Below are 15,210 nucleotides of genomic sequence, written 5' to 3'. Positions count from 1 at the left end.
ACCCTGACTTTGGATTCAACTAATATAAGGTCTTACTATGCATTCACCACTCTCCTAGGCCCTGGAATTATGGGACAGTGGAAAATATTCTGGTGGGATGGATGGTAAATGTTCAGAAATCAAGCATGACCTTTAGCTTCAGTGCACTCTAGATAAGGGCTTTTCTTCTTTGAAGTGGAATGGTGACCCATCTGAAAGGTAAGCTAAAGCTCCTTCCCCAGACAGGAAGGACTTTTTAGCCTCCCTCACACCTTCTCTTAATACAACACAGCGGAGACAAGGAGCGGACAGACAACGAATTGCTGAGAAATATAGAATGTATTTCTGGTGGCACCCTGCCCCACCAGCACATTTATGGAAATGACAATACTGGTCCTCTGGAGGGCTGCAGCAGCTGGGGAGCCTATAAACTCTTTTTCATGGCTCTGCGTGTTCTCCTTGAGCAGACCAATGTTTCTATCTCAGGTGAGGGTCAGGAGCTAGGGTGGATACCCTGGTTTGGTGGCACAAGCCTCTCGAGGACAGTGACGAGGGCAGTGGCGGAGGTGGCCCGGGGCTGAGGCAGGGCCAGCTTGTCTGGAGTGTAGCCAGAGCTTATTGTCTAGAGACTGGGGACCATCCAAGAAGGCTGGGCCCACCAGCTTCTGAGCAGGAAGAGATTGGGCCTTGGAGTACCCTGTCAGCTTCTCTGTCTTACTTCTCCCCACAGGGCTCTTGGCTGGAGCCAGGCTCTTTGCAACATCTTCTTTTCTGGTTTTGGCCACTTTTGCAGCTGAGAACATGGAGTCCTCATGCCCTTTGCTTTTTGTCTTGGGGTTAATACGCTGCAGAAAAGATTTAATTTTATTTCTCAAGCTAGACTCTGGAAGGCTGGGCTTCTTTTGTGTATGGGCTGGCATCACCTGTCCATGCAAAACCTGGCCTTGCAAAGTTTGGCCCTGCAAGGGCTTACACTGAGTTGGGTGGCTCAGGAGAGGCTGACCCTGTGAAGCCTGGGGTACTACGGTCTGGGCATTCTCAGGAATTGTCTCTGGTTCAAGGATGACATTTAGCTCAGTTTGATTGTCTTGCAGGTCATTGTCAGATTCTTTCTCCCCAGGGACTCGTGGAGGTAGCTGTGGGAGCTTAAGCTGAGGGTGATGGTGGGAGCTGTGTTGACAGGGATCAGCAAGATGAAAGCTACGGCTCCATCGCCAGAAGCCTCGGGGTGTCTGGTTTGGAAGCATCCCTGCTGGCCTCTGGTCTTCAGCAGGGCATCTTTCTTCTCTGGTAGTGGAGTGCCCAAACCCCGCATCCCCTTCTCTATGGTCCCTGGCTGCTTTGGTTTCCTCTGGGTCCTCTCTCTTTCCTGCTAGCATGGGGACACAGGCTGGGTCCTTGCTCTTGCCAGGGCTTTGGGGCTCAGGGCCCCAGAGTTCCTCCATGCTGGGCTTGTTCACACTGGCCTCCACCTGAACACAAAGCATGTGGGCCTCTGTCATGTCCCCACTGGGTTGTGAGATCTTGGAGACCGAGTGGGCAGAATCCTTGAGTACTGCTTTGGAACTAGATTGCTTTTGGTTCTGCTGCACTGCCTTCAAGTCATTGGCCAGCTGTTCTTTAAGGTGAACCCGTTCTGGATTAGGGGCAGGAAGAGTATCTGGTGGGATGGGCAGTTCTTGGAGCAATGCCTCCCCTTGGTGGTTTAGACTTTCAAGAGACTTCTTTGTGGATATGTTCTCTGGTGCTGTAGCAGTTTGTTCCCTGGACTCTCTTGCCTTAATGGGAATTCCCCATTGTATCTCTAGGACCTTTTTTCTCAAGTGGAAGTTTAGTTTGGTCAAGATATGTGTCTGGAGTGAGTGGGGGCTAGCAGGACGTGTCTGGCTTTCTAGAGGCAGCATCTCCATTGTTCCTTTTACCGGCACTACAGACTGGAATTCTTTTGCAACGTCTGTACAAGTCTCATTGTTGCCTTGAGGGCATGGCCCAAGGCTTATACACTGTTCTTCAAATGAAACCGTCTGAGTCAGAGGCTCTGCTGGGATTTCCACAGGCGCAGGCACCATCTCTGTGATGACAGATTGGCTAGTGACTGCCGGGGCCAGGGCTCTGGAGAGCGCCACATAATACAGAGCAGGGAGCCCCGACAGGAAGACCAGATACTTGTGCCGTAAAGTTGTCTCCAGTTTCTCAATGGCTTCCACGGACAAGACTCGGAGCAGCTTAGGGTGTTGAGTGACAGTACCTGGTAAGACCTGTTGCTGCTGATCAAGGGCCGTTGGCATCCAGGGCATAACTTTGTGATGTAGGTCTGGGTCACTTGCTGCCTGCAGTTCCAGGACCTGGCTTTCTGGAATGCAGGGTAAAGGAGCCACTGCCAGGACCCCAGGAATTCTGCAGTCCCTGGACCTATGTACACAGGCAGGGATCTTGTCCTGGTGGATCTGTCCACATTTGGAGTCGATGTGGTTCTGCAATATTGCCTTGGCCTGGGTTAACAAGTGTGACATGAGGATGGACACTGGGGCCACAGTGGGTGACAGCACATCACAAGCCCCTTTGGCCTCTAGGGCTACAGGCTGGGGGATGCTCACATTGGCTAGGGCTGGGCTGCTGTAGGACACAGTCTGTTGGTTAGTGGAGGTAAGGAGCAGCTGGATGGACTGCTGGATTTTCTGAGGCAGGCCCCAGCGATGGTGAATCAACTGTTTCTGGATGTGGAATTCCAGCAGCTTCCGGGCATGCTCCGGGAAGAAGAGTAGCTCCCTGGTGAGCACTGAGATGGACTTCCCTGGCTGGGAAGTTGTCATGGTCTCAGGAGACTGAGCTTTGCCACAGGGCTCATGCTGCATGAGGCACTGGGTGTGCTGAGACCTCTGGAGGGCAGCTGGCCAGCCCCACTGAAGCTGGAGTTGCCTCTGTAGCAGGTGCCACTCCAAGGCTTCACACTCAGCCAGAGTCAGAAATGGGACATTGATCTGAGCTTGTTGATGGTCAGATGGAGACACCCAATTTGGGGAAAGTGGGGAAGAGCGTGGGGCTGACTGGGGTGGAGTTTTAGGAAGCAGTTGGGGGAAGGAGAGCTTGTTGAAGAGAAAAGGATCCTTCAAGGGAGGCTTGGGCACTTTTTCATTCTTGAGGAGGCCTTGAGATCCCATGAAAGTGGCAACCAGGGACTCACTGTGCAGAGAAGGGAGCCCACAGAATAGCTGGCTGTATCTCTGCTGGAGATCACTCCCTGAGTCATTATCTTGTCCCCCAGACAGTAGATGGGGGTCACGTAGGGCTTTAAGGGCTGGAGAGGGCAAGGCTAGAGCCATAGGGTTTGGGCTTTGCTGACAGTGGTGTCTTTGTTCTGGGTTCATAGTAGACCATTCAGAAACCCAGAAGGTCTGGATGGGCTGGCCAGCCACACATGAACACCAGGTCTGTAGGGAAATGGTCTCAAATCCATGAAGAGAGACCTGAGAAATATTATTCAGGTTGAAAGAAACTGGCTGGTCATTTCCAGGTTGGTAATACAATGGTGGGTTTGGCATAAGCTGCCTCAGGGACTCCTCCACTCGTCTGGGGAGCCCCCACCTCTGGAAATGCATCCATTTTTTAACATGTACCTCAAGAAGCCTCAGCACTTCAGGACTGAGAAATGGCAGGTGAGCAGGGAGGACCATATGCAAGGCCATCGGATGCGTCGGGTTCAGGGTTTCTGGGTTCGGAGACAGCAAGGAGTCCTGGGAATTCAAGTGATGCTGGCCTTGGTTTCCCTGGACAAGGCTGGGGTTGCTCTGCCTCATCTCCTGGTTCAGTGGAGCCCTTGGCTCCTCAAATCTTAAAGAAGCCATCGTGTTTGGGCCCCGGAGCACATCTGGCACTTGAAATTCCTGCCCTAGCTGGAGATGATCAGCCCAGTAATCTTGTATGCCATCTGCATATGTTGACTGGGCAGCTGACTGGGTTAAAGGTTTTTGATCCGTTAATTGTGACAGTGTTGGGGTTACAGATGCCAGTGAAAGCTCTCTGGTGTGCCAGGAACGAAACTCCAGACACTCATCTGAAGACATACTAGACATAGACAGCATCTCTAGGCAAGAGGAGCCCTGCAATGGCCCTGATAAAGTCAGGGAGATCTGGTTGTTCTCACCCACCAGCAATTGCTGAATCTCCAGAGCCGCCGAATTGCAGATTTGGCAGCAGGGATCTGCACACAGGATTCGCCGCACACTTCCCTCCGGAGGAAGCCAGCCCTGGCTGGGAAGGGAAACAGCAAAATTAACAATGGAGTGACATCTGCCTTCTTGGAAGAGTGTGGGCTGGAGTTGGCACTCTCCTTTCCCAGTCTGAAAATCCTGGGGCCTATACCATCTTCTTGTCCACCTCTCTACTTTCCTTTCTAAGAAAATGCCATTTGGCAAGCTGTGGTGGGCTGGGCTGATGGTCTGGAGCTTGTTGGGCAAGGCTTCAGACAACCCATGGGAGGGCATGGCCCTCAGAGAGGGCTGGGAGCTGGAGTCAGTTCTCTGTTGACCTTGTTGAAAAGCTGAACTAGGAGAATGGAGCCAGGGGGTTAGCTGATGGAGCATCACCAGGAACATCACCAGTTAGAACCCAGACCATTCTCATTTGAGGCTAAGAAATCCAAAGCCTGTATTCAGTACTTCCAAGCTGTGGGAAATGCGGTCCCTGTGGGACTTCTGCATTCTGGGGTATTTGGTACCCCTAATGTGATACCCAGCATCTCTAAGGAACCAGTCCTGTTCTCTAGAGCTCTTAAGGAGAGGATAAAATAATAGACTCCTGTCTAAGGAGTGTCCCAAGTACTGGCCTCACTAAAGACAGAACCAGAGGAGGTCATGTCAGCAGAGTCTAGCCAGTGTCAGGTATTTTCCCTTGAAAGGGTATAGCTCTATTCCCTTGAAAGAGTATAAAGAGAATAAGACAAGGATGACTTCCTTTTTCAAAACCCATTCTCTTAGCTGGGTAACTTATCTCATGGCTGAGTGCACCTCCATGTAATATGTTTTATGAATTATGCACTAGTAAAATCCTGAATTGTAGAACTGCTGTTACCCTAGCACAGAGCTGAACTGGGCAGCTCATCCCTCCAGAGACATGTGATCCACACTCTTCCCTGGCAACCCTCTCAACCAGTGTCCCTGCTTCCACTGTGTATGCCTCCCTCCTAGCCATTATCCTTCTCCTTAGTCCTGCCCCAGGCCAAGTCAAGAAATCATCATAGGCCAGGCTGGTTGTTGACAGAGTGCAAAGAGAAATAGATCACCTTTTAATGATGGAGAGCAGCTTCTGTGGCTTCTCAGCTTCTTCCTGGGAACGTCTCCTAACTAAGGAATGAGGAGACAGTGTTACATGGCATGGGATAATTTCATAGACATCCTATAGGAAGCTGAATAGTAAGGCCCTTGACTCTCACCAAGAAAAGACTACAATCCTGAAAAGTCAGTACTCTAAGGCATGTCTGAGTACAGCATCACTATAATACAATGTCCCATATCTAATTTCGTTTGATTTTTACAACCACAATGTGAATGAGGCAGGATTGTCAGTGTTTTGCTCATTTTGTGGATAAGAATGAGAGATGAAATGACTTCCACAGGGTCATAAAACTAGTAAGTTATACAATTAAGAACATCTGCTCTACTTTCTTAATTCTTCATTTCCAGGGCATTGAGGTACAAGATTTTGGAACATTCTCGAGTTATGATTTCCCACCCATGGAAGTTTCGGTCTGGGGAACTGGAGTCTTCAGTGGCAGAGCAACTGGCTCCTGGCTCCAGGGGTCATAGAGGGACAGGATTCATGGGAAACACCCACAGTGGAAGGGAGTCAGAGGAGAGATTGGGACTTTACCTGTTGATGCTGCATCTCTAGCTCTTTGCCTGACTTTTTGGTGACACTTAAAAGACAAAAACATTAGAATGTGAAGCTGGGACACCATTTTCTTTCTCATGTCCAAAATGAGACAAAACTTACATACATTTTCCACTCCCTTTCAATGTATCTATTTTATACACTCTCCTGGATTTCCTTTGCCTATTCCACCATTTTACCCCATTTTCCTTCTCTGCTTATTTCTGATTCACTTGGAGGCTTTTCCAAATTCTCTATCTCCCATCTGATTCACAGAGAAGTCCTGCTGGATGCTGAGGATGACACAGGAGGAAAAGCAGAACAGATGAAAGGGTAAATGGTTTTAACAACAAAAGGACTTCTGCTTATGAAGCCTCCCAACCAGAAGAATTCCCCATATTCAGAGATCTTCCGAGATCCAGCAAGATAGACTCCATATTATCTAGTTCTCAACCCAAGCCAAATAGAGAGGTTCTTGGCTTTTCAATCAGAGTATGTTGTGGGAAGGGCCTGGTAAGGAATTATAGTCTCTGAGAAGAAAAGTATTACACAAAGGTAACTGAAGGTATGCTATAAAAATTGTGGGGTGGGGATTATAAGGGGGGACGCTAAGAACTTATAAGCTTCTTATCTGAGGCTTAATTCAGTTGGGATCATAGCCCTACCCGGCAGCAGCTCCTTTTAGGTTCCGAACTCAGTTCATGGTGGCTCCTTTTCACTTGCCAGATGATTAGAATAATGATGAAGATGGAGCCATAGGTGTATAAGGGATATCCAACATCCCACAGAACAAAAGTAGGACTCAACATGGTCTAAACCTCATTGGCATGAGATCAGCCATCCCTATATCTCGGCATTCAGGGTTCTGGTGCCTAATGACTCCCAGGGCTAGGCCTTGTCATGTCCACCTCACAGAGGATGGAACTAGGCCACCAGACTGCATCACAAAGCCCTCCCATTTCATAAGGCACATGTAGTAGGGAAGCTCATGTGGTGATTCAGTCTGTAGATGAGGGTGTTTTGAGCCTGGCACCGAAGGTGCCACAAGCAATGTCTATTTCCTAGTCCATCTTCACTCTCCACTTCCTATACCAGCCTGATGGCTCGGCTCTCCTTCACAACTGTATGGTCACCTGTCCTCAGAGAACTGAGTGCTTTGGCACAGGGGGCACCTTATGAGAAGGGGCGGTTAGGCCAGAGGAACCTCCGCTAACTCTCCCACTTGTTTTGGAAATATACCTGAGAAACACACATGAATTTAGGGAGGGTGGAGTCTGGTTATGGCTTGGAAATGGAGATCTTTGATGTTTCAGGCAATGGGTGATTAGTAACAGAGGAGCAGGAAGGGGACCATGGCTGATGTGGTAGGGTGGTAGGGAGAGGCCAAAATGGTCGTATGTATCTGGTCTGTGTGGTCTGAAGCTTGCAGATGGGTTGGGAGAGATTGTAAATGCTATCTTCCATGGAGGCACATTCATGCTGAGGGAGATGAACCCTGGCAGAGATGGGTTAGCGGCCACTTCTGACTGTGGGTCACAAGTGACTAGTTGCTGTTCATGGTTGGATGTATGCTGTTTGCCTGAGGAGGTCTTTTTCGTTGTTGTTTATTTTTCGCAAATCTGGATTTCGTAAATTTTTAGGCAGGGCATGTGTTTTCCAATTCCGCTTCAGGATCCATTACTTCCATAGCCAGACTATTGATTTACCTGCTTAGCTTTTGTAGATATTGTGATATGCCTCCAATACCTCAGTATTCCCAGTATTCCTGAATTTCCTTGAGAGAGTCTTGCTCTGGTAATGGTGGTCTCAGGCCAAGAAACCTTTGGGCTCGAACTCTCTGAAGAGGCTATTTGGTCCTTCCTCAGTGTTCAGCCCACCCAGCAGATGTGGTAAGCACCCAGTATGTGCTTAGCCCTAAGCTGGGGAGTGTTGAGAATACAAAGACATTTGAGCTTGGCTTTCTGCTCTCAAGGTACTTAAAAATGTAGTTCAAAGACAAGACTAATTCATACAAAGCAAGAGCCAACAATCAGTACAAATAGACTTTTATACTCATTTATAAGGCTCTGGCCACAAACATTCCATTTCAGAAAAGAGAAATCACAGTGAGGATCATGGTCATCAGAGAGGGCTCCTGGGTGGTTGAAGTTAAGTTTAACATTGCAGGCTGTGGGTAAAAAGACTCTTCCTGGTGGGAGAAAAACTTACCGGCTCATGCTGAAACTAGGGAATGGGCCATAGAGTTCATTTGGCAATAAGAAATGCAGTGTATCTCTAGCAGAACGCAGAAGGGTGGACTGGAGAGCAATTGTGGGAAAGATTGGAGGATCAGGGATAGAGGCCTCTTGATGGAGGGAGGGCCTTTGTATCTATTTTCTTTCAATCCCTAAGACTTTTTTTTTTTTTAAAGTAAGCATACTTATACATGGCACAAAATTTAAAAGGCAGAAGAGGTGTACAGTTGTCTCTTTCTCATCCTTTTTTCCTCCTATTTTTCTTTTTTTTTTTTAACAGCAAAACTGCACAGTTTATTTTGGTAACCTAAGGTGTGCAGGAGAAGTCTGTCGGCCTCCGGGGAAGGAGGCCGGCAGAGTTCCCCCGTGGGGCTCTCGGACGGACTTCCCACAGTCCCGACATCCCGACAGGACTGGGGCTGTGAGAGGGCCGCGTGGCTCAATGGCGGAGAGCGGCTTTTCTAGGAGTGGGAGGGCAATAGGCGGGGCACGGGCGTGTCAGGGGCGTTCCGCAGGTGCGACCAGGTAAATCTTGGTCTCTTCGGATTGACGTCACCTGGCGCATGCCCAGTTGGTCTGCACCCTCCCTGGGCGCCGGCTGCATTTTCGCGCGCGCGGGAAGAGTTGGTGGTGAAGAAGAACCCGGAAGTGCACCATCTTGCCTCGGTTCGTCCAAACAGTCCAACCTTTTATTGATAATAGTGATAAAGGGGCACCGTGGTCTGTCTGGCTACTTCCTGCTGTTAAGGGGCGTCCTTAAGGTCGGGGGCCATGGTTGGTATTTGGACGCACGGATGAAAAATAAAATAAGGCACAGTATTAGTATAGGAATGAGGAATGGAAGCATTTGTTGGAATATGGGCAAAACCCAGAAGGATAGTCCTGGCAAGGTTGGGGAGTATGAGATAGTTAAGAAAATTTAGTAAGTTTGAGGCGAGTGGGGGAAAGCCAAACTGATTTCCACTGATTGCTTTCCGTAGGGGCCCTTTTTAGCTGGGAATGAGGAATGAGTGCGCAAAGTACTTGTTGGCCAGGCAGCAATTAAGGATTGGAGTTTTTCGTGGAGTGGATGGCTTTCCACTTACTCCTACTACAGAGATATTGGATGGAAGGCTAGGTCCAGAGAAGGACGGCAAAACAGAATAGGTAGCCTCGCTGTTGATTAAAAAATTGTCTTACCCGCTACCAGGAGAGTTACCCGCGGCTTGGCGAGGGTGATGGGGGTCCCCGAGTCTCGGCACCTTCAGTTGTCATCGTCCAGATGTAGGAGCTGGAAGGAGCTCCCAGGATCCCCAGAGAGGCCGTGAGAGTGAGCGAAGCAGGTCTCAGGTCCTGGTCCGTCCGCGGCGTGGAACGAGGAGGAGGAGGCTCCCCGGACCCTGGGGGCCCTGAGAAGGGGTCTCCTCCCGGGTTCGGCACCATCTGTCTTGTTTTTCTAAGACCAGCCCAGCGGGCGCAAAAGAACCAGCGGGTAGGCAAGTGTAACAGCAAAACTGCACGTTTATTTTGGTAACCTAAGGTGTGCGGGAGAAGTCTGTCGGCCTCCGGCAAAGGAGGCCGGCAGAGTCCCCCAGCGGTGGGGCTCTCCGACGGACTTCCCACAGTCCCGACATCCCGACAGGAGTGGGGCTGCAAGAAGGCCGCCGGGCTGTGAGAAGGCCGCCTTCCTCCTATTTTTCTTCATCGTGTGTCTCTCTTTTAAAAAATGTTTTATTTTTATTTTGTATGGGTACCTAGTAAGTGTATATATTTATGGGGTACATGAGATATTTTGATACAGGCATACAATGCATAATAATCACATCAGGGTAAATGGGGCATCCCTCACCTCAAGCATTTATCGTTTCTTGTGTTACAAACATTCCAATTATACTTCTAGTTATTTGAAAATGTACAATAATTATTGTTGACTGTAACCACCCTGTTGTGCTATCAAATACTAGGTCCTATTTATTCTATCTAACTTCTTTTTTGTATACATTAACCATTCGTATACATTTTTGTATACATTAACTGTTTGGCCTTCTCCCACCCAAACCCCCAAACCCCACCCCACTACCTTTCCCAGCCTCTGGTAACCATCATTCTCTTCTCTATCTGCATGAGTTCAATTGTTTTAATTTTTAGTTCCCACAAATGAATGAGAACATGCAAAATTATTTTGCCATGCCTGGCTTATTTCACTTAATGTAATGTTCTTCAGTTCCATCCATGTTGTTGCAAATGACAGGATCTCAGTCTTTTCTTATGACTGAATAACACTGCATTGTGTATGTGTACCTTTATCCATTCATCTGTTGATGGACATTTAGTTTGCTTCCAAATCTTGGCTATTGTGTAAACAGATACTACACTTGATCTTAGCCAAAAGGCCGTGAAGTGATGCTATTGTGTAAACATAGGAGTGCAGATATCTCTTCAACATACTGATTTCCTTTCTTTTGGTTATATGCCTAGCAGTGGTATTGCTGGATCATATAGTAGTTATATTTTTAGTTTTGTTTTTCTTTTTTTAAGACAGGTTTTTGCTTTGTTACCCAGGCTGGAGTGCAGTGGTGTGATCATGGCTCACTGGAGACTCAGCCTCCTGAACTCAAGCAATCTTCCTGCCTCAGCCTCCCAGGTAGCTGGGACCACAGAAATGCACCACCATAGTCAGCTAATTTTTGGATTTTTTTTTTTTTTTTTGTAGAGACGAGGTCTCACTTTATTGCCCAGGTTGGCCTTGAACTCTTAGGCTCAGGTGATCCTCCCACGGCAGCCTCCTAAAGTGTTGGGATTACAGGCATGAGCCTATTTTTAGTTTTTTTTTTGGGAGTGGAGGAACCTCCATACTGGTCTCCATAGTAGCTGTACTAATTTACATTCCCACCAACAGTGTACAAGGGTTCTCTTTTTTTCCACATCCTTGCCAGCATTCATTATTGCCTGTCTTTTGGATAAAAATCATTTTAACTAGGGTGAGATGATCTCTCAGTGTAGTTTTGATTTGCATTTCTCTGATGAGCACTGATGTTGAGCACCTTTTCATAGACCTGTTTGCAATTTGTATGTCTTCTTTTGAAAAATGTCTTTTCAGATCTTTTGCCCATTTTTCAATAGGATTATTAGATTTTTTTTCCTAATGAGTTGTTTGAGCTCCTTATATGTTCTAGTTATTAATTCCTTGTCCAGATGAATAGTTTGTAAATATATTTTCTCCCATTCTGGGGTTATCTCTTCACTTCGTTGATTTCCTTTGCCGTGCAGAAGGTTTTTAACTTGACATGATCCCATTTGTCCATTTTTGCTGCTTTGGCTGTCTGTGCTTATGGGGTATTACTCTACAAAGAAATCTTTGCCCCCTAGACCAATTTCCTGGAGAGTTTCCTCAATACTCATGTATCTTTCAGAATTAATTTAGCATGGGAAGCATAAATAAATTGATATATTTTCTTCATAAATAGAAACATGTTAGATACTGTTTTCCCTTTTCTTGTTTTACTATTAATTATTTTGAATATATCTCCTGTATATAATTTTCTTTAATGTTTGTACAGTCTTCTTTGGTAAAACTATAACATAACTTATTTTCAATCCTGTATCCGTGGATATTTCTTTAAAGTTTTTTTGTTCTACCAAATAACACTGACATGAACCTCATGTGTATAAGTTCTTGTACACTGGTATGAGTATATAACTAGGAGAAATTCCTAAGAGTTGAATTAATGGGTCAAAGGGTGTGTATATTTTAAATGTTGATATTGCATAATTGCCTATCAATTGTATGAATTTGCACTCTCACCAAAACTCTGTAAGGGTGCCTCTCTTCCTATGCTTGTTGACTCAATATTATCAAATTTTTGATATTTGTCGATATGAGAAGTGAAAAATTGTATTTTATATATTTATAAATTTGTTTGAAGTTACAATAATCACCTTTTTGTTTCTTTTCTGTGAAATATCTCTTCCTATTCTTAGCTCACAGATTATTGGGCAAAAATCACTTATGAATGTGTGTTTTTTAATATTAAGAAATTAACTATATATGTATCAGAAATACTTTTTCTCAGTTTGTCATTTGATATTTGTGATGAATTTTTGCCACACATAAATTTTTGGATTTTATGTAGTTGAATTTATTAGTCTTTTATTTTATGGTTTCTATGGGTCTTTTTTTTTTTTTTTTTTTTTTTGAGTCAGAGTCTCACTCTGTTGCTACGCTGGATTTCAGTGGTGCAATTATGGCTCACTGCAACCTTGATCTCTTGGACTCAAGCGATCTTCCCATCTCAGCCTCTCTAGTAGCTGAGATCACAGGCACGTGCCACCATACCTGGCTAATTTTTATTTTTATTTTGTAGAGGAGGGGGTCTCCTGTGTTACCCAGGATGGTTTTGAGCCCCTAGTCTCAAGCTATCCTCCTGCCTCAGCCCTCCAAAGTGCTGCTATTACAGGCATGTACTACTGTGCCCGGCCATGGCTTCTGTGTTTTAAGTCACACTAAGAAAGGTTTTTCCCTTCCTGAAGTTATAAAAAAGTTCTAATTCTTCAGGTACTCATGGTTTCATTATTTTTGATAAATGAATGAAGTTAGAACCTGTGTTAGTTAAGAATTACATTGAAGTACATCTAACAGAGATTTAACTACAAAGTAGGGTTTCTCGGGCTTCTGGATTCCTGAGAAAGGAAAGTTGGAAGTAGCATTACTTTCACTCTTACAACAAAAGAAATCACACATACAAGAAGAAAAGAAATCACAGGACACTCTGCAAATACACAACTTTTCTTGAATTTGTCGGCAAGCTGAATTTCTAGGTCAACCCAATTAACCTTAATCTAAGGAAGACATCTTGACGGAGATGTGGCACAGGTGCACTTGCTTATTCGGAGCTGACTCCCCCACTCCCCTCTCATCAAGCTTGTAAGAATCCAGATAAAAGTTTTAACGAATTGCTAAAGGCCAGCTGTAGCCCAGCATGAGAATACAGAAATGCTGGGACTTACAAGTACAGGGAGAATTCACACTCACTTGCAGGGTCCTTTCCACGAACCTAACTGTGTATTCACAAGAAAGACTGGGGGTAGTGTGAGAGTCCTGAAAAAATATACCTCGTGGTACAGGCCTGGGGAAAAGAAAGAGCAGCTGCTGAGGGGAAAGGCACCAAGCCCTTCCCAGATTCTTCTCCCTTCTCTTCCTTATGGAAACAAAAAGGCAGTAAGTCCTGTCGTTAGGCCATAAATCACGTATAGATTAAGACCCATTGCAGCTGGAAAAAGGGTCTGTAGGCCCCAGACCATCAGAAGTATTCCAGCTGGGGGTGGCATAGGATCAGGGAGAAGGCCCTGCCCTGAGACTCAGGGGCATAGTGCCTGTCTAAAACTGAAGCTGAATCAGAAAAACAGGATCTCCCCACCCTGACCAACCAGGCTAATAAGCATTAAGTAACAACTGCAGTCTACTGCTGAAATAGCATCAAGAGCATGGAGGATGACATTGAGCAAACCTCTGGCAAACCAGCCTCAACCATAAACACAAAGTAATATTAGAGAAACCTGGAGCCTGTTATGCACTGACAGTAACATAGCAAGAACAAAAACCAAACACAGCTCAGCTCCCTACTAGACTCATATACTAAAGACCTAGCAGAAGGAAAGGGGTGATGATTGTCAGGTATAAAAACGATTTACCTCAGTCTTTACTCCCTTACAATAGATGTCCCCCTTCCTCCCTTCCTCTCTTTCTTTCTCTCTCTCTCTCTTTCTTTTTCTTTCTTTCTTGAGATGGAGTCTCACTTGGTTGCCAGGGCTGAAGTGCAATGGTGCGATCTCAGCTCACTGCAACCTCCGCCTCCTGGGTTCAAGCGATTCTCCTGCCTCAGCCTCCCAAGTAGCTGGGATTACAGGCATCTGCCACCATGCCCAGCTAATTTTTTGTATTTTTAGTAGAGATGGGATTTCACCACATTGGCCAGGCTGGTCTCGAACTCCTGACCTCGTGATTCACACGCCTCAGCCTCCCAAAGTGCTGGAATTACAAGCATGAGCCACCACGCCCTGCCCAGATGTCCAGTTTTCAACAAAATATTAGTACAAGGCATATGAAGAAGCAAGAGAAAATCACCACACTATAAAGTGACAAAGCAGGCCAGGCGCGGTGGCTCATGCCTGAAAACCCAGCACCTTGGGAGGCCTTGGCCAGTGGATAATGAGGTCAGGAGTTCAAGACCAGCCTGACCAAGATGGTGAAACCCCGTCTCTACTAAAAATACAAAAATTAGCTGGGCGCAGTGGCAGATGCCTATAATCCCGGCTACTCAGGAGACTGAGACAGGAGAATCCCTTGAACCCGGGGGCAGAGGTTGCAGTGAGCTGAGATTGTGCTACTGCAGTCCAGCCTGGGTGACAGAGTAAGAGACTCCCTCTCAAAAAAAAAACAAAACAAAACAAAACAAAAGAGACAAAGCAATTAATATAACCAGACTTAGATATATGATACATATATTGGAATTATCAGAAAGAGAAACTTAAGGAACTATGTTTAATATGTTAAAGGATCTAGTGGAAATGGTAGACAGCCTTCCTGATCAGATGGGTAATTTCATCAGAGAGATGGCAACTCTAAGAAAGAATAAAATGGAAATTCTGGAAGTAGGAAACATAGTTACATAGTTTATAAAGGTTGCTTTTGTCAGGCTCACCAGTAGTAGTTTTTTTCCTCCACAGTAGAGGAAAAATTAAGTGAACCTGAAGATAATTCCGTAGAAATTATCCAACATGAAACAGAAAGAAAAAAGTGAAAAAAGCAAAACAATACCAGAACAGAGCATCCAAGAGCTGTTGCACAATATTAAACAATCACACATATATGCAATTGACATCCCAGGAGAAAAGAAAGACAATGGAACAGAAGAAATATTTGAAGAAGTAATGGGCAAGGGTTTTTTTTTTAAAAAAGAAAAGCAACTTTTTTTTTTTTTTTTTGAGACAGGGTCTCATTCTCACCCAGACTGGAGTGCAGTGGCACGATGATGGTTCACTACTGCCTCGACCTCTCAGCCTCAAGAGACCCTCCCATCTTAGCATCCTGAGTAGCTGGGACTATAGGCACGCACCATCTCACCCAGTTAATTTTTTATTTTTTGTAGAG

General features: G+C 45.9%; 1 protein-coding gene and 1 pseudogene across 2 annotated transcripts; both read right to left on the bottom strand.

Annotated features, from left to right (window-relative positions):
- Positions 1-299: 299 nt before the first annotated feature.
- Positions 300-6,766, bottom strand: LOC111535195 (protein FAM205A). 2 transcript variants are annotated; one of them, XM_023201610.2, is made up of 5 exons: positions 6,513-6,712; positions 5,848-5,893; positions 5,261-5,321; positions 4,128-4,230; positions 300-3,713 (listed from the first exon to the last, which is right to left on the bottom strand). In XM_023201610.2, the coding sequence occupies exons 1-5, from the start codon at positions 6,654-6,656 to the stop codon at positions 480-482; spliced, it is 3,588 nt and encodes a 1,195-aa protein (XP_023057378.1). In that variant the 5' UTR covers positions 6,657-6,712; the 3' UTR covers positions 300-479. The 2 variants fall into 2 exon arrangements, with proteins under 2 accessions (XP_023057378.1, XP_023057374.1); XM_023201606.2 differs by having other exon boundaries at positions 300-4,230; positions 6,513-6,766.
- Positions 6,767-10,388: 3,622 nt separating this feature from the next.
- On the bottom strand, positions 10,389-10,465 carry LOC111536844 (annotated as a pseudogene).
- Between the last annotated feature and the right edge of the window lie 4,745 nt (positions 10,466-15,210).

The sequence above is a fragment of the Piliocolobus tephrosceles genome, chromosome 14 (assembly GCF_002776525.5).
Source record: "Piliocolobus tephrosceles isolate RC106 chromosome 14, ASM277652v3, whole genome shotgun sequence".
Lineage (NCBI taxonomy): Eukaryota > Metazoa > Chordata > Mammalia > Primates > Cercopithecidae > Piliocolobus > Piliocolobus tephrosceles.
The sequence above is the reverse complement of the archived record's forward strand: the minus strand, read 5'-3'. Positions and strand labels throughout refer to the sequence as shown.